We start from the raw sequence: 23,164 nt of genomic DNA on the forward strand, positions 1-23,164 counted from the left end.
AATTTCGAACATTGCATACAAATGACTTAAGCAGTCATGTAGGTGGAAAAGAGTCATATAGGTCTATCCTAAGCCTAACGCCTTAAAGGACAGGTACAAGCTATTGTGTACAGAATACAAAAGTGGCATCTTTTAAACCTTTAGCTTATTTTTGGATTGTTTTCAATAATGTAAGTAGCATTTGTCAATGCTTTATATAGAACACAATATATTATAATAAGATGTACTATTATGCATGTATGCCTTTATTTTAAGGAGTCTGTAAACAAAATAAAAGTTGTGTAAAACTCACTGGGGCAAATTTATCATTAGAACGGCTCCTTGCATCAGTTCTATGGGGGTTATATATCATATGCCAGCACCCGTGCGCCGACGTATGATAGCTACAGCCTCTTGATGTATTCAGAGGGGGCCTGCGCATTGGGGAAAATAATTGCAAGAGCTGTCTGTCTCTGCAGTTCTTCTGCCATCAAATTCATTAAAAGAAATCTACCATTTGTTTTTATGCATTGTGAACCAAACATAACTTGAGAACGACAGTGATGCAAAAACCACTCAATTCAGGGATTAAACAAGGTATGTGTTTGCATCAGTTTAGCTATAGCATTTTTAAGGTATGTTTGGTTCACAATGCATGAAAACAAATGGTAGGTTTCCTTTAAATTGACCTTGGCCCTTGATAAATCTGCTGGCAGTGTCCTCATGCTATGCGGATTGTTTGTGACAGTCACATAAAAAATTGCAAAAACTCATCAAAAGTCGCAGAATATAGACCAGGGCGGACACTGCCGTCAATTTGCGTCAAAACGTAAAGTTGCAATTCATTAATTCAGTCGTATTGTGAAAACTTGTTTATACAAATAATACATTTGCTGTGAGCAGGGTCTATGCCAAAGTATCTTTGCATTGTTCTATGTACTGTGAGACACTGAAGGGGTTAACTGTGGATGGGTGGTATGTTTCCCCTTGCTTTTCCTACTATGCAAGGCCTTAGTGCTGAGGTTGTGTTGTCCAGCACCTTGGACACAGGTGGTGGGAGCAGCCTAATCAGCCTGAATAAAGCTGCTGAGCAGAGCTGAGAGCGTTGTCTCTCTGAAAGGAGGCTGGAGAGAACACACAGCCCTGACCTCTGTGCCTGGAACAGCAAAGTCTTTTGTGTTAGTGGTGAGTTAGAGAAACTCTGTTTAGTTAGTGCCCAGACAGGTAGGATATTGTTTGTTTTGATGCCTGAATGTAAAGGCTGCTTTATTTTGTTCCTGCTGGCGAAATAAACGCAGGCGAGACCTGTTTTGGACTGTACCTTGGTGTCACTGTCTTGAACTGCATCACAAAACCCCGTTACCACGGTCTCTACTGGGTCGAATCTCCCACAGTACATTTGGCACAATGAAAAGTCGCAACATAGCATTTGCATCACAACTGCGCAACTGATAATTATCCCCCATATGTATATAAGGATATGTTAAAACTCCTCTATCAGATGTTGTCAGGGTTAGAAAGATCAGGTATCTAAATTTACAGATTTTTCAGGAGAAGTATCAAACATCTACCCAACAGATGATCTGGGATGTTCTGGTAAGATGTGAAAATGCTCAGATATTTAGCAGAATATGCAAATATCTTTAGAAGATGGTGCGACTAGTGCAAGCGCTGTCTAATACCATTTCACTTGTGCCGCTCCATAAAGAGTGGGCAATATGTTAGCTTGCGGGGATTGTGCTGTATAACACTTGTCATTCACATTATAGAAAATTGCAAATGTCACATATAGCTTTGGTGAATATTTTACATAACCAGTTCACTGAAGCAATCAACCATGTGACATCTCCCGTTGACATCTCCCGTACCAGATTTATTATGCTTCATTATGTTAAGTTCTATTAATAGAGGATTGGTCTACAAAGTAACAATTCTACAATTTAGCTATTTTAAATGTTTTATTGTATAAAGTTACTTAAGTGCAGCAAATCCTTCAGAATCTCATGGTCCATTAAATAGACGTTTATTTTAGTTTATTGTACATAAGGAAGACCTTCTTAGTGTCTTATAGGGGTTGTCTAGAGGTACAGAAACATGACCATTGCTTTTAAAACTAGACGGTTAAAGCACTTACTAATTTGTTTCCATTTGCATCATTTAGGAGGTTTAGTAGCTTTTCAGAAATATATGACCCCTATGTTGGTTGTTAGATTGAATTGACTGAGAAGGAATAGGGGCGAGGGGGGGCACTTAAAGAAGTAAGACGGTAAAATTAACTTTTTTCAACTTTACTCTTTCATTATGTCCCTTTATCTTTAATATATATCTTTTAGACTGTATCACATTATTCTGTGAAAAAAATGATTTATATCTTCTTGTCATTTGTGTCACATGATCATTGAAACAACAGAAAGGCACGGGGATTCCCATGGAGTGAACTAAAATTACTTGATTGCCATGTACATGATAAGAGACACTTCCACCATTTCCCAGCCTCTTTTTTGCTCTGATCAGAGACCATCTTGTCTGTTAGTTATCCTATGATTCCTTAGCTCAGCATCACATGGACAGTTAGCTCTACACTGTTTTCTACATCATAACTGTGTTATGAAGTGTCTAATCATCAGAAGTGACAATGATAAGAGCTCCCCTTTTTGGAGAGTCTGTGGCACAGTCAATGCACGTGTGTTTTTTAGAAGACATGATGCCTAAGATATTATCTTGCCTCATTTCTTTTTTATCAGAGAATTCTTTTTATCTTCTCTTTACTTGGGCATGTGATCACATGGTACACCCCCTCTCTGAAACATGAGAAAGACATGAAGATTTACAGGGGATCACCAGGTGATCACAAGACCCAAGTGATGGGAAGATAGAAATAATTTTTTGATAGAAAGAACTGAATACGGTAATACAGTATCTGAGGACTTTCAATGCTGCTTGGACACCACCATACAGACTCTATAGAGGAGAGCACATACTCTTATTATGGTAACTTTTTATGATTAGGCATACTTCTGTCACAGTTATGGTGTAGGCAGTATATCCTTCTGTCTGCATAGCTACATCTTAAAAAATAGAGAGATGAATAATCGCAGTCTCTAGATGTCCCTGTGATGATGCTCTATGGAATCAATGTAAACATTACAGACAAAAAAGCCTCTGCTCTTATCAGAAGCGTTCTTAAGTGTCTCACACACCAGTATTAGGTGCATTTCAATCGGGTACAGGGGCATATTTACCAGGACCTCTGCGCTACGCCAGTGGCGCAGAGGCCCTGAAAAAATCGCAAATGCTAGCTTATTGCTAGCTTTTGCGATTATTTTCCCCGATCCGCCACCTTCACGCCAGTGGGGAGTGAAGGGGCTTGAAGGGGGGGGGGCGCGGCACTCGCTGCTTCCGGCGACTTTTCATACGTAAATTTTTCTATGCCAGGCCCTGCCTGGGGTAGGATAAATGCTGCGCAGCCTGCAGCCCCGATACATCAAGAGGCGCGGCATGATAAATATGCCCCATAGAGTCTATGTTTTTTTAGCTGGAGTGGTTCCTAAAGAGAATAACTCTATGGGATGATATGCCACAGCTTTCTAAAATAAAGAAATATTGGGCAATCTTAAATTATATAAACTAAAAAGTAAGTTGTTATTATAATAAAGGGCAATATAAAAATGTTTGTGCACCAAGACAATACTTTTAATTAAGCCATAAACATGATACAGTTGCACATTGGGGCTTATTTACTAAGGGCCCCGCGGCCGCATTTTCGTCGGGTTTCCCGACTTTTCAGGAATCGCGCAAGGATTGTTTTGCATGCGACCGGATTGTGTCGCAATCACGGCGGCTTTCATGCAGGAGGTGGGCCGTCAGACGACCAGACAGATTCGGACTAAGCGCGGAATTTAACATTTAAATTTGTGTCGCAAGGCAAGCACTTACATACACCAGGAAGAAGAAGGTGAACTTCGGCGGACCTGAGCGGGGAGCGACACATGCAGGATATTGGGTGTAGGATCTACGTGGATCGTAGCACAGTGCATCATCGTCGGAGAGTCCGGATCAGGGATCGCGAATCGGACGGGTAAGTAAATGTGCCCCATTATGTTACTACGTTATGAAGTCTGACTCCACTGTGAAAGTGTTTGCTTGCTTGGCTGAACATGTACAATATGTTGGCTTCTTGGGGACAAGGCTGATGACTGCCAGGCCGACACCTAAGGTGCTACCTCAGTGGAATAATTCAAAAATTATTAAAATTACTGAATATGACTGAGCTGCAGTACAGTGACAGTGTCTGGATAGAGGTATTACTGAGTGTGATAAGGGAATGTGGTGTTCTCTACATCAGTGCTATAGTCTAGGAATGTGCTTTAAGGTTAAAACATAAAAACACCTTTTAAGAGAGGCTTGCCTTGATTTGTATTCAGTTGGGTAATGCTTAATGACAGTACACCCCAAAAAACCTGGGAAACTATTTAGCTATAAATCAGCTCTTTCAGATAGGTATAGAACCCAAAACATTAATTTCAAGTACAATGATCGTTATATTGTGTAATTATTTACCTTATCTATACGGTGACTGAAAAATAGGTGTTATTACTAGTAACTTTTTTCCCTCTATTTTCACTTTTGTTGAACACAATCATTTGTTTTCCTTGTTGGATGGATAACCATTGTCTTTTCCAATTTGCCTCTTCTTATTATGTTTCCACTAGACCAGTTTACACTCCCCTCGGTGCTTCATCTATTCTTCATTTATCAGGAACCTTATGACATAGCCTATCTAAGGTAGTGATGCAGAACTGGGCTGTCCTCGGTGTGAGTAAATAATAATGAAAAGCCATTCCCTACTAAATTGCTAGATCCAATTTCCAATTATATAAATACAACTTATCCCAAGTAGAACATGGGAACAAGGGTTTAATGCTGAATTTAGTAATTAATCTTCATTAGTAAAGTGCTGACTTGGCCAAGCTTGTATGTATTACAGTGGTTTATACACAAGGTTTGTATCTCATGAATGAAGTTGGCATGCAGTATTTCACATACATCTTAGTGTACATTAGAATACGTTTATGAAGTACAGCAGTTTGATTATCATGAAAAGACTGAAGACTAATGGGAGTTCAATGTTCCAATTCCAAAAGAAGTCAAAGACGTGTGATAATTCTGCTTCCTGGGAAAACATAGAGATTAAAGGGTTATCCCAAAGTTGAAAAACATGGCTGCTTTCTTCCAAAAACAGCACTATACCTGACCACGGTTTGAACCAGTATTGCAAATCAATGGTATAGATATGAATGGAGCTGAGTTGCAATACTACCAAAAACCATCGTCAGGGGTGGCATTGTATTTGGAAGAAAGCAGCCAGGTTTTTCAACCTCCAAACGTCCCCTTTAAGTAGAATAGTCGTAACATAAGAAGGTCTCCCTTGAGATTACATATCTTTGTGAAGCGATGTAAAATAAGACTCAATCTACACGTTGTCTTAAAAGGTAGACCAAGGCAAACCAAACATACAGATTTCTGGACAGTTATCTAACATATTGGATTTTTGTGTGTTTCTAAGGCCAATTTCCTTTGTTCTCAATAGAGATAGGCTGCCATCAGGGCTGTCTTGCTAAGCTTATTAAGTAGACACTTCAACAGCTATTCATTGTGTATGGCCACCTTAAGAATTTGTGAAACAAAGAATGTAAAAAGCGCTTTCCACTGTATGGTACCAGGGAACTGCATTGTACAGAATTTTTCCTCTTGTTTATGACCTGGTTCTGTCTTGTCTTTGGGGCACATGTATCATAAATCAAGCTTTGTCCATCTATTTTTTTGGGACTTTTCTTGTCTTTTCTGCTGGTCAGATGTATCTTAGTGATTTTTCCCTATTGATACATGTGAAATTTGGTCTTTAGTGGATTTACTACTTTTTAAAACAAAAGTCGCATAAAGTCGCAATTTATTCCAAGCTAATTTCTACCATGGTCAGGGGCAGCCTTAGATCTGCTTTTTAAATAAGTCGCAACTTTCACATCTGGATTCAGTTGATCACCGGTGAACTTTTGATACATGTGTCCTTTTGTCTCTGTGTTTTGCACTTGATAGGGAAGGATGGGAAGGTGGATTAGTTGTTCCCCATTGCTTAGGGTAAGCGAGGCAATCACGTAGGAACAGGTGAATAGGGTTTCTGGACCCACTGTTTCTGTCACCAGTCCATTTCCAGATGCTGCATCACAACCAGAACATCTATGCAACTAGTCATTAAAATGGCCAACATCTATTTCAGGGAAAAGTCTTTCGAGGAGTAGAGAAGCTGGAAAACTTCTTTAAGGGTAAAAGCAAGAAAAAAAATTAACTTCATGGCATTGCTTCCAGAAAACTCTTACAACATCCTAATGGAAAACTCTGTTTAGTTCAGTGGAAACGATGTTAAAAGCAGTTCTGTATTATAAGGAAACTTATAATGCACTCATTATTGATAATAATAAATCCTCCTTAGCATAACATCTGGAAGCTAGATTACTAGAGCTCTCCTTGTATAATGAAGGGGCAGTTAAAATAATCCGTCTTCAATAACATTCTTTACTTGTAAGACTTATTTCAATAAACTTATAAAAGAGAAAGCAACAGAACTATCTGTCCAGAATCAACCTTCCTGTAAATAATGATCGCTGTCATGAAACCGGCTTCAGAAGGAAATTGTCCTTTTGTGTAAATATTTTGCTCAGTAACTTGATTTATGGGTGGGGAAAAATAAGATTAGTTGACTTGATTTTTGTAGTACAGGAAGCGGTTTTGGTTGCTGGCAGCCCACAATGTTCTTTGGAGGAACAGCGAGAGTGCTGGAGGATGAGTTCAGAGATTTGGGTCTGGTCCAGGTATCTGTTTGTCTCTGTCTTCTCTGAACTCTATTAGATTCTGTGGCCGACCAGATGAACGGGAATAACAATGTTAGTAATGAATAGGTCTTTTCCGTGTTAAGAGGTGGTTTGTTATTGGCAAGTTAATCTATTCCAGAAATCTAGTGTCAAGACCATCTTGAGGGACAGCCTTCCTGGAGATTCATGGAGACGGTTAATATCTGAATGGTCAGGGGCAATAGGAAGTCATCTTATCTACCAGATTGCCAAGGCAAGCAGGGAATTGAAGTGCCACTCACCGTGACAGTTGAGTGTCAGAATTTCTTGCCCTTTTATCCTTATTGTCACTGTGGATATATACTTAATCTGTACCCATTAAATATTTTTTTACTGTGATAGTTTAAGCCTATGTTAAGTGTTTTATTTACTACATTACAAGTTATAGTGCTTTCGTGAGATTAGCACAAACATAATAGTTTGTATACATACAAAGCAAGTATATTTTCTACCTGCAAAATGGAATGGTCTGCAGAATGAAGTTACAGCATATGGACATGTTCCATCATTATGATTACTTTCTTTTCATATTCAGTCTTTTCTGTCTCCAGCCAAAAATGCAAACTAGCTTTTGTCTATTCTCTGTTTTCTATAGTTTTTTCTTTTACTTCTCATGGAACATTGAATGTAAGTTTTTGGAGCAAGAGGACCCAGTATTCCCCAATAGTTCATCCGAAAATAATCAAACTCAGCCATTTGTACACCAACTGTGTTCTCCAGAATACAGACCTTAGTAAGATGAGAAGACCAGGGACTGTAAATATGCTTGTAAATAAGTCTATTTATAGACTTAAGTCACTCCAAGAATAGATATATTTATCACCACAATGGGGCAGATTTACTTAACTGTCCCGGCGCGATCCCGACTCATGAATGAACAGCTGCCGCGATTCACGACCAGCGTGAGCCCGATACCCTGCATCTGTCGCTTCCCCACTCAGGTCTGCCAGAGTTCACCTTCTGCTTCCCGGTGCATGTAAGTGCTTGGCTTGCGACACAATTTTAAATGTTAAATCCCGCGTGTTGTACGAATCCGTCGGCTCATCTGTCGACCTGCCCCCCGATTTCTGTTGAATGACAGCCAGCGCTATTGCACCACAATCTGATCGTGTGCATCGCCATCCCCGGCACAATCCCCAAAAACGTTGGAAAACCTTGCAGAAATGGGGCTGCGGGACATTGTCTGGTTTCTTTGTGACATTTATTCATTTCACTTGAGATTTTATTGGTCTTAACGGAGAGCAAAAAGTTTCAGCTGTGACAAAATTGTTGTGGTGATTAGAGATGAGCGGATCTAAACTTTAAGTTCAGGCCCAGGGTTTGGGTGCATCCCACGTGAACCAAACATATTGCCGGATATCTACTAGCCATAGCTGTGATTGGCCATGGGCGTCTCCCTGACCAATCACAGCTATGGCTAGTAGGTAGAGGAGTCAGTTTGCTGGATTGGCTTCATGGTTGCCGATCTGGCAATATTTCTGGTTCGCACGGGACGCACCCAAACACTGGACCCGAACATAAAGTTTGGATCTGCTCATCTCTTGCATTGATAAATCCTCCCCATTGTAACCTTTAGTATATTTGCATTAGGCTTGAAAAAAATATGATAATGCATTCTACTACACATGCCTAGAATGCTATATATTCTGAACATTCTAGATAACCATTTTTTAGTCTTGTTTCTATGTGATCAACTCAAAATGGTTTGTCATATGTTTTGCTTTTATCTTGAACATAACAGGTAAAATCAATAGGTGTTTGGAACAAGTACAGTATGTTTTGGAGTAGGTTTTGTACATTTATAATGGGCTTTTAAGCTTAACACATTGGCGGCATCCATTATATGTGCTGAACTAATATTTGTCAGAAAGCCCCCGTCTTTTAATATCCTGTAAAACTTATTTTACATTTCTGCAGGAAGCTTTTGGGTGTAAATCACCCAGTGCTTTTGACATTTACTTCCACAGAGAATTTCAATTTATTGTATACTGGAATATTTTATGTAGAGCCATTTTCTTTTCTTTGAATATATTAAAAGGTTTCAGTTGCTACAAATTTAGCAAAATACATAATATGCTTATCTATGGCATTAGTAAATACATTTACTTTATGTAAAGGAGCAAATAGGGATTATAATATTGATTGCCCTTCCTTTAAATGGCTGATCAATATCTGATTATCTTGAGTCCAGTTCCTGACACCCCAATCAGTCAGCTAAACAAAGCACCATAATGGTCAATATTATCAGACATATTGGGGCACATTTACTAAGAACAGTTCAAACTACACTACGTGTACAGAGGGCAACAGATTCAGGATTTCTGGCACACGTTCTTCATGAATCTCGTGACCTCTGAGCACGCTCCGTCTGTGCAGAAATTTGTGTCGCATGAAGAATAGTGCAGCGTGCACCACAAAGTGCTGTGTGTCCCACAACTGTCTGTCAGACACTTCTTAAATATCTGTGCAAGCAGTTTGCACTCGAAAGAGTGGGCAAAGTTCGACAGAAAACTGGCGCATGACCCTTAGTAAATGTGCCCCATTAAATTGAAGAATTGGAAACTTCTGTGTTTTTTAGTGCTGTCTTGCACATTGATATGTTCCCTTATATACATACACGTTCAGCTTGGTTAAGAGGACAAAAATGCCCAAAAATAGTACAGTAAAACTGCTATGAAACTGAGGTGAGCTGAGTGTAGTATCCTTTCATTAGATCCCTCTGTGAACAGCTGAATACATTCTTTAAGAATCAAATTAATGTTAGGGAAGCAACATTCACCAGTTATTGAGTAGGACTGGTAAGGACTAAATGTCTTGGCCTTAGGGTGGATTCACACGTGAAAACGACCATATGCAACCCATACTGTACCGTTGTGGTACGGGTTGCATACATTCCCATGTTTTTCAATGGGCAATACGTCCATCCATTTTAATGGAAAGATAGAGCGGGCTATGGAGAAGGGAGGGGTGAACAGCGCTCACTCCTCCTCTCTCCAGCACGCTACCGTGTGCTCGCCCAGGCTGCGGGTTTCAGTGAAAGTGGCCTTAGCCTGTAGTGGCCCACACGGTCTTCTTGACGTCACTGCTAAGCCTATGTTTAAAAACAGAGATTGCCGGTGACAAGTGGTGCTGCTCTTCATCGGAGAGAGAGAAATTTACCTTGTTATGTTTATACCCTCTGGAGTCCATTAAAAAAAAAAAAATTAAAGGAGTTTTCTCATCTAGACATTTGCATTTAATTATATTCATATTCCATATATATACATTTCTTCATTAGTAAAATAAAAAATTACCTGCGTGAACATAATTTTTCATTACCACAGGACGGCTGTGCAAAAACCATGTTGTTTCTTTGTGTAATTAATCCTTCAGTGGTTTTCTTCATAACATCCAATTGAAAAGCTGTAGATATATGACAGATGCAGTAACTTAAATGTCAATGTCCAGATGAGAATTTGACAACCCCTTTAAGAATCTATGTTTAATATATTGCATAGGCCTTATATGCCGACTTAAAAGTAGGCTTCTCTGATATCTAGAACACAGTTTACAGATTTGTATTGTTTTTTATCTAGACTTTTAGCTTTACAGGATAATTTAAAACATGAAATGACTGCGAAGACTGGTATATTACAGCTCAGGAGTTATCACTAAAGCTGATGTTTTTGTAAAATGAATAGCTATGCCCATGAGGATTCCCTGGGTGAGGATTGGAAACTAATGAGCTTTTTTGTTTGTATCTATAGATGTGCAGCTGTGATTCCTACACCATATTTAAGGAGAAGCTCTGCCTTAATGATTATCCACTTTACACTTGCTGTGTTTATGTGAACGTATAAAATTAAATATAGATGCACATAAAACAACAGCTCTCGTGGGGAGCTATCCACTTACATGGGAAGTTTTAATTATCCCGAAATTAATTATGAGGTTACTGTCTAAATGCACCAAGAGGTGTAAGGTTTTTAAAGGTCCCCAAGGCCATTGCTCTGTCACAGAGGGTTAGGCAAAGAACCAAACAGTGGGCAATGCTGGTTCTGGCAATTATGCATAATGAGCATCTGGCCAGGGACAGGAGACTATTAAAAGTTTTTTAGCAATCTGTAACTTATATTACATTTACATTTTCATAAGTGAAGTTCTGCATATTTGGCAAAAATAATTTGTGTGCCCAGAATAGACAAATCCAAAAGCTCTGACATTCACAGATTTTTTCATTTTGTAATTGACCTCTGGTGCATGAAACATATGATTAATGCATAATTGCCATTGATGTATTAATTAGATCTGTGTTCTAGTCCAGGCAGAATATTCTTCTAAATTTTTCAATTGTTGCTACTGATTCAACCCAAAAATCATACAAGGATCTTCTTCCCAGGTATCCATCACCACTCAAGCTCCTTTTATTTTATAAAAAATACTTCATTCATTGTCAAAAAGTATTTTTTTAGCCATCTCTTGCATTGCAGGAGAAGGGGTAGGAGGTAGACAGCACACTACAGGCACTTCCTGGTTCCGCCGTGCTTCTAGCAGCATGGAGAGGACACAGCAGCAGCTACTCTACAAACAAGATACGCTCTGGATCCCAGGGGAAGGGGGTGACATAGTTTTAATGTTTTAATGATTAGGTGAAGCAGCAAAGTTGAGTGTGTCATTGGGTCTTATATCCATTTCATGACTATGATCTGTCTCATCTCTATTACTATGTGTCAAATTCTCAGAAGCTAAATGAAAATGTAGCTGAATACTCTAAACACATTGTCAGCACACATCATCTTACAGCACAAGAGGAACCATGAAGTGTCTGCTTAGGCACTCTGGAATCTTACACTGACCATCACTGAGTGATAGGGGCTTAAACAGCAATAAAACTGATCTTCATTGTGAAAACATGATTAGGAGATTAAAATTTGAGAACTTTTATGGCAAACCCCTTTAAGCAAGTAAATTGTAAAAAAGATCCAGGAAGAAATAATCATGTCTATTGGAGGAAAGAAATATCAATACAAATAAATGACCAGGTAAATAATTGGGTAGATATTGTTTGCCGGGTACAAATAATGACCATTCTCAAGTAATTTGTCTCTCCCCTTTCATTTAAGAAGGATTACAGTTCCACTATTTTGATCCCAGACATGGGTTGAGATGAAAAGAATGGAACAGCTGCTGGTAGTATGCCACGTAATGATCTCTATGGTAGAACACTTTCTGGCTGGAGATCTGAATGATAGCACCGACTTTCCCATTTCTGGAATTTCCTAATATGATGGATACTCTTAGAAGACTTGCCAATTACCTGTTGGTTTGATGGATAGAAAAATGTACAGTATTAATCACAGTAAAACAAGCTGTTGAATTAACTTCTGTGAAGAATATATTGATTCATGGGACACTGTGTCAGCTGATGAAGCATTGACTTCCATTTTTAACTCTTACTTGGTATCTCAGCTATTATGTTGGTATTTTTTTGCGAATGGAATTAGTTTTGACTTGTACAGTTCTAGTACATTAATCACAATGTAATTATTTGGATTTAATGTCTTATAGCAACATTTCCTACACATTTACACCAGTACATGACTTTTAGATCCTGGGTCTTAGAGGGGATTAAAATACATTCTAATGAAGAACTGAGTCACAGCTGCTTCCCTTTTTGCGCAACTCTTTTTAATGACTGAGGATTGTAGACCAAACATACAGACATACTGGTGATTGTCCCCTCTGGCAGGATATGATCTTCTTTTAGCTTCTTATGCCCTTGTTTTTAAGAAAAAAATGGATTTAAAAATTATGCAAATGAGACTAAGGGGCTCCAGGCTCTATTAACTCATATGGAGCCTGGAGCCCCTCCAGACTCATTTGCATAATTATAAAAGCCTTTTTTTTAAAAGAAAACAGGCTGCCAGAGGGGGCACATGCCAGTATGTCAGTGTGCTTGGTTTACAATCCTTGATCTGGTGATGAATGTCCTTTAAAAAGGGTCCTGCAGCTCCCACACGTAAGGTGCCTATATGTATTTCCTGTCTTCTTGTGATCTGGTGACATGACTTTTTTATATTCCTACAAATAAACTACTATAAAATAAACTATGGGTGTGTCCATTTTCTATTTCCCACTAACCAGCAATGCTCTCTTGAATCGTGATTAAAAAGACATAAAATGTGAAGACACCTCCATCTCCCTTGAAGCTCATTTGCATAAATACCAAACCCAAATTTTCTCTTAAATAATAGATATCTAGTAAACAAAAAAATGGCTGGAATGCTTAAAAACTGCCCTACACAATGCTGTATTTACTTGTGGGGTGATTTGGAAATTAGTAGATACCCTTTACATGCAGGAAGATACAGGCAAGTAAGAGGGGTCCTGGTGCACTTGACCACTTTTTCCATACCAAAAAAAAATAACCCAAATAGAATCACAATTTATTTCTGCAGGTTACCTTCCCATGTTGGTATTTAATACAACCATTTTAGCCCCATATTCCAATCACTGTCTGCCATAATGCTGGTCAGAATATAGAACATATATGGAGAGTGTCACTTCATGAATGGCATTGTCCCATTGATTTGAATGGGGAAACCATTTTACATTGGATTTTCTGTCTGTATGAACATTGCTTTAATTTAGTTGTTAAAGACACAATTGCTGGACATATTCATATAAGCCAATCTTCAAAGTATGTGTGAGTTGAATATTCTAGAAGTGTCCTTCTGCATACATCTGCATAGTTATTGTTAGCATATCATTTTTATTTTAATGTATATGAAAATGTGTTCCACTACCGCTTATCCCCAAGACGAGAGATTCCTTTTATTTCTACTAAGGGAGTTACAATTAGGTTGTATGGTATATAGATATATACCTCTGGGCTTATGTGTTAAGAGTGTTAATGGTCTGAACAAAGTGTTTTCTTTATTGAGTCATTTAGTTGTTAAAAGGTAGAAAAGATGAGAAATATAATGATATTTCATTTCCGGTCACGGCTGTGGTGTTAATGATTTACAGTATATCAGCAGAAAGATGTGTGAGAAGTTGCTAGTGATCACTGCTTAATAGCCATAGGATTGACATGTCGATTGTACCCAAAAATTTATAGGAAATAAGTTCACTGTTCTCTTATTCTAATTCTTCTTCTAGAATTTACCCAATGGAAATGTAACAAATTTTGGTGAATTTACTCCAAATAAATATTTACTAGGTCCCTAAGCTCTTTTCTATTGTTATAATTAAAGGAACTCTAACATCAGAATCAGAGACACTGTGGCTGGTAATTTTCTTAGATTTGTTATCCATGGCCTTCTAAAATGAACTTTTAAAGTTATGCTAATGAGTCTGAAGGGCTCTAGGGGTGGGCATTAGAGCAGGCAGAGGCAGGGGGAAGTACAAAGGAAGTGGGGGGAGGGTAAGACATGCTCCTTCACAGTGGAATATCCTGTGAAGCCAGAGCACTGAGGCTATACTTTTGGAATTGTTCTTGATTTCGTGTTGTACCAAGACAGATTCAGAGGAGACTTGGTAGTAAATGCTAATTTAATATTGAGGGTGGGGGAGGAGGTTTGGATAATTCATTATTTTTCTCTGATTAAACATGTACTATTACAATTTACATTTCAGTAATGTATTTAGTTATTTTATCTTTACAAATGCAAGACCTCCATAAACGAAACATATTATAAGATACAAGGTTTTTGGTTACTTTGCTAACTAAGATAAAAAAAATGATATCCATACTGTTCATCTTTGCTCCTCTTTGTATATTTATTATTCATATTAGTATGTATCATGCTTGTATCGTGTATGCATTGTGCTTTCCCTATTGCGGAGAGGGATTTGACCACTAAGACAATTGTTCCAGCAAATTCTGATATTTGAAACATAAGATAAATGAAGCGCTAGGCACTGGTACACTGCACGCTTAATCCCCAGGTTTCCTGTATAGTTTCTCCTATTCTCTGATGAAACAATAGTAATTTACACATTTAGTAAAAAAGGGAAATGTCTCTAATATGCTGTGCTCCTATAATAATACCAATGTGATCACATCAGGCTTCAGTTATAGTCTACTGAGATACAAACATACATTACAAGTAACACCTAGAAATGGAACAGGGTCCATGAGAGGAGATAATGGGACTAAAACTGTTCCTGTATCAAACGAACTGTATGAAGAGAAGCAAGTGGGTTACATTCACTTTCTGTATTTAATGGGTTAAAATCCATTCTAAATGATAATAACTAAGATGCTTTACAGCAGCCATATATCGAAGGGGTTTTCCCATGAAAGAAAATTCTCAAATCTCAATCCCGTAGTAATGTTTACACAATAAATATCATTTTTAACCCTTTACTATTTTACTCAGTTTTAGCTCCTATCACTCAGTGATGCTCAGTGTAAGATTCCGGTGTGGGGACTCTCTAAGCAGACACTTCATGATCCATCTAGTTCTGTGAGTGTTGTTAGATTATGAGGATACAGGTTTATCTATGCTTTCATTTAGCTTTTGAACATTGTACTAGTATCTGACACATAAAAAGAGAGATGAGACAGATCAGAGATGATGAGATCCATGAGATGCCTATTACACACAAGGACACAGTTAGCGTTCCTACATCTCTGCTATTCCACAACACATGGATCTGCTGTGCCTTCCTCCCCTTCCCACAGATAAAAAACTCATCTGCCTGTAGCTTTACCCTCCTCATGCCGCAGCCAGAAGGATGCCAGTATGTGTGTGTCAGTGTTAGGTACGTCCTCAACTGCAGGGGGGCTGGGCTATAGGCAGAGGGAGACAGAAATCTCAGCTCCACGGCCGTCACACAGAAATCCAAGATGGCTTCCCCGACCCTAAGTCTAGGGTCGTGTCTAGGGACAACTGAAATTGTGTACACTAGCTAAATACAGCTATATATGCTTCTACTACACATTCACATCATTGATGGCTGACATGACATAACTCTGTTAACTCTCATATGTGTTTGGCACACTTCATACTTTTTTTGCATCAGTTTTTGTGAGAGAAAAACCAGGTGTGGAGAGTTCTACCATTATTGAATTTGGCTGAAAACATCTGATGAAATAATATAGGTGTGAATTTGCCCTTAGTATGTTTTTGTTTATATCAATCTAGATTCTAACTAACATTTACCTTCTAGCTTTCTAAACATTTTAACTAACCTTGAATTTTCTTGTATCCTTTTTCTTCCCCGTTATTTTCCTTCTGACATTCTCCCAGAACAAAGAAAAAGAACAAGCCTCTGAACCTCAAGATTCACAACAGTGTGGGCAGCTGTGAGAATATCCCATCTCAGCGTTCACCTCTCCTCTCTGAACGTTCCCTACGTTCTTTCTTTGTGGGCTACCCGTCTTTTCTCCCTTCTACTCCCCCTGTTCACACTGAACCTTCTTCTGCAAGTAAGTCTCTAGATAAATGCTTTGACTAAATATACGTTGAATATTAATTTATAGTTATTTGAGGCCTCTTCCTGTGTGTAAAACAACTTGATGATTTATACAGTTATATATCAAGAGTAAATATTTGACATTCTTGTATATGTTTAGTGTTGCAACAAAAAAAAAATCTTGTAGTGGTTTCACTTTTTTTTAGTTTTTTTAGAAAATCATTACTACTTTCGTTACAATTTTTTATTCACTCAGCATTGATTAGAGCAGGAAGGGAAATATACAGGAATTACCTTTATTTCCCCTTCTAGCGCCTTCAAGTCTGCCTTTGGCTCCGAAAACTGCATCAACATTTTTCCAAAATACTGTATGTGAAACTATTCTAACCAGGAATACAGTTAAACAGTATCAATGTGAGTTTCTTGTGATTTCCATAATCCAGATCCCATAACCTGCTAAGGTGTAAGAAAATATCTTCTAATAAATTATAGTTAATTTACTGATACATTTTAGTAAACAAACGCAGTAGGCAGCATTTATCATGGTATGTGTGCCAGTTTTCTGGCAAGCAGGGCATGAAAAATCACAACTCCTGGTTCACAGCCAGAAATTGTGACCCCCCCCCCTTTCCCCCCTCTCGAGTGGACAGGCAGGAGTGGGTTGTGGGCTGGTGTGGGGATGCCCTGGCATGACGCATATGCCAGGTTCCTGCCATAGAATTAATCCAATAGGGGTGAAAGATTAGTAGCTGGCACACATTGCACAATTTGTACATCCCCCAAAGTAATTTTATAATGTAGCTGTGGTATATATCTCTAGGTTTTAATAAATAAGTTATTAGGGAACATCCTAACCAATTGCCAGATGTATGTGGATGTCATCCTGTGCGTCAATAGGAAAGTTCTCTGGCTACGTCTTCTAGCTGTTTGAATGTGGAAGAATCTGTAACCTCAGAACATGTTGCGGTTGTGATCAGGCTGGGAGTGAATTTCTAATAAGGGATATTGAAAGGCTTGAAGCACATTGTTACATTGTTACACACTGAATTGATTTCAGCTGCACACCACAATGTCATATGAATAAGTATAGCCATATTTTGTGGTTTTCTCTTTGTAGATTTGATTTTTTCTCCCTCTCATAGAAAGATGTTTTTAAGCCATCATTCATTAGATATTGCTGTACCGCTGTATCTTTTATATCAACTGATAAGAATTAGGGAGCAACAAAAAAAGCCTCTGCACAGGGAAGAAAAGGTTCAAGCTGAATGATCCTATTTAATGTCAAGAGGACATCTGAAACTACTTTGCTTCAGTGGTTTACGTAAAGCATCTTAACAAAACGCATAGGAGATCTGGCACTAACATATCAAATGATTGAAAGGAACACTTTAAATGTGACTGTTGGATCTGCACCTGCACAGTGTCTGAAAACAGGGCTCTGGCTTGTGCAATGAGAGGTGTGTGGGTAGTGTGTATTCATGTAATACCTATTATGACTGGCAATACAGGACTTTGATGTGCTCCCACTCTAACAGTGATTCATAATGAGATTGGCATGTTGGCGCCATACAATTAAACGGTTCTGCCACCTAGAGTGTAGTCTTAACTCCCACATCAGAAACAAACATACAGTACGGAAGCTCATGGAAGCTATAAAGTATTAAAATATGGATCTTAAGTATGAAATCAAATTCCTCCAACTAGGAATCAGTGACTTTGGACGTGGTATATGGTTTTCTTTATTCATCTTTAGCAAATTTATTTTTATTTTACCCTCAGTTACACAATGGGGCACATTTCACTGAACGCACATTATCCAACGCAATGGGGCACATTTACTTACCCGGTCCAGTCGCGATCCATCGGCGCGTTCTCTGCTCTGGATTCGGGTCTGGCCGGGATTTATGAATGTAGTTCTTCCGCCGTCCACCAGGTGGCGCTGCTGCGCTGAAAGTCATCTCATCGCGCCGGAATGCACCACCTCGGACCAGGTGAAGGTAAGCGCTCCCCAAGCGACACTTTTTCGGTTTTTAAATGCGGCAGTTTTTCCGAATACGTCGGGTTTTCGTTCGGCCACGCCCCCCGATTTCCGTCGCGCGCATGCCGGCGCCGATGCGCCACAATCCGATCGCGTGCGCCACAATCCCGGGGCAATTCAGGTACAATCGGCGCAAATCGGAAATATTCGCGTAACACGTCGGGAAACCGCGAATCGGGCCCTTAGTAAATGACCCCCATTGTGCCGCTATTCACTAAGATCGTGCGCCCGATATCTTGCATGTGTCGCTTCCCCGCTCAGGTCATACAGAGTTCACCTTCTTCTTCCTGGTGTATGTAAGTGCATTGTCTTGTGACACAATTTGAATGTAAAATCTTGCGCTCAGTCGAATCAGTCGTATCGTCTCACGGCACACCCCCTAATTTGTGTTGCATGGAAGCCAGGCCAGCTGCGCCACAAAAAGGGTTACGTGCGCCAAAATCTCAGCGCAGACACTGTTAAATAACTGTGCAAGCCATGCAATCCCCGAGAAAGGCACACACTGAACAGCGCAAAGTAAACAGCGCAACCCTTTGTAAATGAGCCCCAATGTGCACCAAAATCCAGGCTTAAGTTTAGGGTGTAACTCCACTTATAATGATTGTTACAGAATTGTCATACGTGATTCCCCCTTTCAAAACAAACAAAATGAAAGCCATACAGGGATAGGGGGGATTTATCAGAAAGCTGACACGTCTGATGTGAATGTTTTCAAACCTAAATAGTCACATGCCTGTAATTGCTACTTTTTTGGCTTGAAAATATGCACCCATCAGACCCGTCAGCTTTCTAATAAATCTCTCCTTCCCCCATTGTGTTGCTTGCCCTTCCTTTTTCAGAGTTGTAGCATTTTCTGTTCTGAAGCCAATTGTCATCAGTAGTGAATTGGGCGGAGACTAACCTCTTCCTGTTTGTGCCCTAAAACTGACTTAAAAAGCTGCCCTCACTTCCCATGATGCTTTGTGACTCTAATGAGAAGTAACTCATAAGTAATTGAAGTATCTCAGCAAATAAAGTCAGATTCTGACAAGTCTATGTAGTGACTAGCCTGGCAGCTTCCATAAAATGGAGTATGGAGCATTTTTTTTCACATTTTAAATCACTTTTTTTTCCTTTTGTTTTTTAAATGATAAGGGAATACATTGTGGAAAATTATCAAAAAAGCCCACCATCTTCCAAGCATGGTGCATTTTAAAAATACAGCACAACCCCAAAAACTCAACAAAAATGCTGTTTATTTTTTAATAAACTAAAAGTAAAATCTGATAAAGACAGTAATAACAATCTTGGGAAAACAGTGCTGTAGCATATTTTTTAATCTTGGTTAATACTATGATTTTGGCCCAAATCACAGTAGCTCATATTGGATGCTATTTGGACCTGTCATCAGTTTTGGGATCCTAAACAAAATACGGCCTTTATGAGCTCTCTGGGTGGGGGCAATATAAAAAAATAAACATATATACTTACCTACATGGAAGTCCAATGAGGAATCCCATCTGAAGTATTCGCTGACGTGCAATGCTGGATGAAGCCAGGAGACAACCCCGTCTTTATTGCTCATATGGTGTATCCAATGTACAACTCCGGCTTCATTGCTGCACGGCACAGGGAGATACAGGACACAAAACTACAAGTCCATAAGGACCTGTTGGTGGTTTACTATCCCGAATCGCCCTTACAGGTTCCCTTTAACTTTAGAAACTGTTGGCTTTCATGTCATATTTGTACCATGTCGCTTGTCAAGTAAGGTAAAGCAGCAGGCTCGGACTGGCCCACAGGTGAACAGTTGGATCCACCGGTGGGCCCCTGAGTCAAGTGGGCCCCAAGTCAATGAATTAGAAATGCTTGATGGGGTATTGTCACGTTTCCTCATACAGAAACTTAGCATACAGCCATCCTATGTATTCATATAATTATATAGAAAATCAACAAAATGTAAATATAGCTATACAGTAGTGGGCCCAAGATCAAGTGTTACTGGTGGGCCTTCGGCATTACTGTCCGACACTTTACAACAGTTTCTAATAAAAGTGTGGAAATTAAGCCTAAATTGTGGCATGTTTCATTATAAAACCTCCCCCTGTGTATATATTAAGCCTAAATTCAACAGGTTTTTTCCTCAAGTAAAATGAACACATTTTAGTTACATTCAGGGTCACTGTTTTTAAAAAAGCTTTCTTCTCCCTCAGTACAGATTGTTTCTCAGTTATATTCCTGCTATGTAATTTGTGTTGTGATGATGAGAGATGTATATATTTAGCCTTAGAAAACATATATCCAACTCCCTGAGGCACTGCCAGACTAAATCTCTATCAGCAATTTAATATAATCAGCATCACTGTCGTCACTTGTGTCACTGGTAGGTTTTCAGCTGTGCTACAGGTTATAAGGTCGTTCAGTTCATAAAAACTATCCAAAAATGTGGGACAAAACTCAATTTGCTGGGACCTTTTGATGCTGCAGGCAATATCCATGGATTATTATGTGAAATTAGTCACAAGTGACTTGGCACAAGTGTCCATATTCTATCGGCTTCCCGATTCTTCCTTAAAACAAGACAGAAACAGGCAAAATAATAAATAGAATAAATGATACAGCACAGTAGCGCCTTATAGATATAATAGTGATAGATTATGAGATTGTTAAGCCAATTCTGCGATTTAGAATTAATCAGGTTAATTGTCCTAATTTTTTAAGATTAGCTTAGCTTGTAATAATGAAACAGACCACTTGTAAATGTATCATATCAGTTATCAGATTTTTTTTTGCCTATATATCTATAAATCGGTTACTGTGTGCATTTTTATTCTTGATCTGAAGACTTCTAAGTCCAGATATGTCAAGAATTTTATCATATCACAGGTCTCACTTCGAGAGCGAGAGGCAGTCACCAGCTGCCCAATGTTACTTCTCTTCCAGTAACGGTTGTCTACCATAAACAGTATTCTCCCACTGAAGGAGTGGATCTACACCCATAGAATCAACCTTATCAAACATGGTAGAATATACCAGTAGTTTTATGGATCAGTTCCTCAGCAATTATCTCCCCATACTTCACAATATATGACACACCTCATTGAACATGTTCCCTGGTGGAGTGGGACTGGTCTATCTCCCACTATTGTACATAAACATTGCATCAATTTCTCCTCATACCTTTCTAAATATACTGTATATGGAGACTGATGTACTATCCCTTGTGCATTAGTATTTTGGTATAGAAGGGATGAAATTGTGCCAGGAATTTGTGAACTTTGGCCCTTTTGCACCACAGGTGGCACTTGCACCAGTCAAATTTACTACAAGCTGGCACAAGTTATAGCTGAAACCGAACTGGTATAGATTTCAATTCAGATGTAAGAACTCCTTGGTAATTTGGGTGTGGAAGTTATTAAGTCTTAATACATTGGTTCCATTGTCTTTTTCTGCAGCACGGGACCAGTTTCCTTTCCTTGTCATATACATTTTAACATTATTTGTAGGAAATGTTCTTTAGATTTTCTGGTATAGATTATAACTTTCTACTTTATTTAACTTTGTATGATTTATATACAGCTAAGTGGCTGGTGGGTCACCCCCACCCACCATATGTGATAATTAATTTTACTGCTTGTGTGACGCCCTATGATTTCCTACATTACTTCTTTTGTATACGCCCTTATTCATCATACTCAGATTGACTACATTTTAGGATCTTAGAAACACATCTTACATAGCACTCATGGCTTACATGTAAGACTTACGTCTCATACTGATGGCTGTACATTGTACAGCGTTGTAATGATTTGCCTATAGTCTGCCTTTAGTTTTAGGCTGAATCATGGTTTCAAGTGGAAAATATCTTTGACATATAGCACCCATGGCTCAGTGACAAACGGCATCCCTGCGGCACTGCAGCACCCTGCTGATTTGTAAGATGCCAACCATTACACAGGTGACACTCACTTCCATCATGATAGGAAACTTTCATTGAATATTTTTTTTTTCCTGAATACTAAAAATCTAAGTGTAACTGAAGACAACAATTGATAGTTCTGACAACTCAAAGCCACTTAAAACAATCTGCTAAATGTGCTGAGCCATGAAATCTTTCACAGTATGATCTATGTGAAACGTATACTGACACTGTGGTATATATGTGCAGAGTGTTTTAAGCAATTCCCTCATATAAGTAATGAGCCATAAAAGAACAAGTTAATATCCATTTTGTCACTTCATACGTTGCCTCTAGGGCAGACAGAAGTATAGCACTTGTATGAATAGTAGCTGAAAGCATCTTCTAATGAGAATATTCCTCTGACACCTAATATTTATAAGTAATTCCACTTGCAGAGCCGATATAAATTGGGTTAATGTATAGCTTGAATTGGGACCAGATAAGATATTCCATAACCTGTGGAGCACACTATCACTGTTTCTGCCATTTATTACTTTCCTTTTGTAGAGATTTGTAATGTTTTTAATGTGTTTAATTTAACACAAAGACTTACTACTAATCCAAGGTGGGTAGTAGTGAAGTCAGAAATAGCCTCTCTCTAAAACTTTGGGCTGTATAGTCCACCTGGATCAAGTGGCTGTAGCTCCTGGTCTGAAGTTTTCTGATGACTTGAAGTTTGAGGGTCTGTGAACACTAGAGCCAATCATTGGTCCTGGAACAACATGTCACCTCACAATGTCACCTCACAATGCCACTAGTAACTTCTTGGATGGCCGATAAACGTCGACTGGCAGCGCTGTTAGGAGCTGTTAGGTTAACTGCTGTGAATGGTGCTGTATCTATGCACCCCCGCAACACCATGATGTAATAGGACATCGTGCTGTGCGAAGGGGTTAA

General features: G+C 38.9%; 1 protein-coding gene across 4 annotated transcripts in view; it reads left to right on the top strand.

The window, feature by feature from the left end:
- KSR2 (kinase suppressor of ras 2) overlaps positions 1 to 23,164 on the top strand; it is a 287,053-nt gene that overhangs the window by 120,403 nt on the left and 143,486 nt on the right. For all 4 annotated transcript variants that reach the window (XM_072142484.1, XM_072142493.1, XM_072142503.1 and 1 more), the window contains one exon: positions 16,124 to 16,302. In XM_072142484.1, coding sequence (XP_071998585.1) covers positions 16,124 to 16,302 — 179 coding nt within the window. The remainder of the gene's footprint in view (positions 1 to 16,123; positions 16,303 to 23,164) is intronic.

This window comes from Engystomops pustulosus, chromosome 1 (genome assembly GCF_040894005.1).
Source record: "Engystomops pustulosus chromosome 1, aEngPut4.maternal, whole genome shotgun sequence".
Classification (NCBI taxonomy): Eukaryota; Metazoa; Chordata; class Amphibia; order Anura; family Leptodactylidae; genus Engystomops; species Engystomops pustulosus.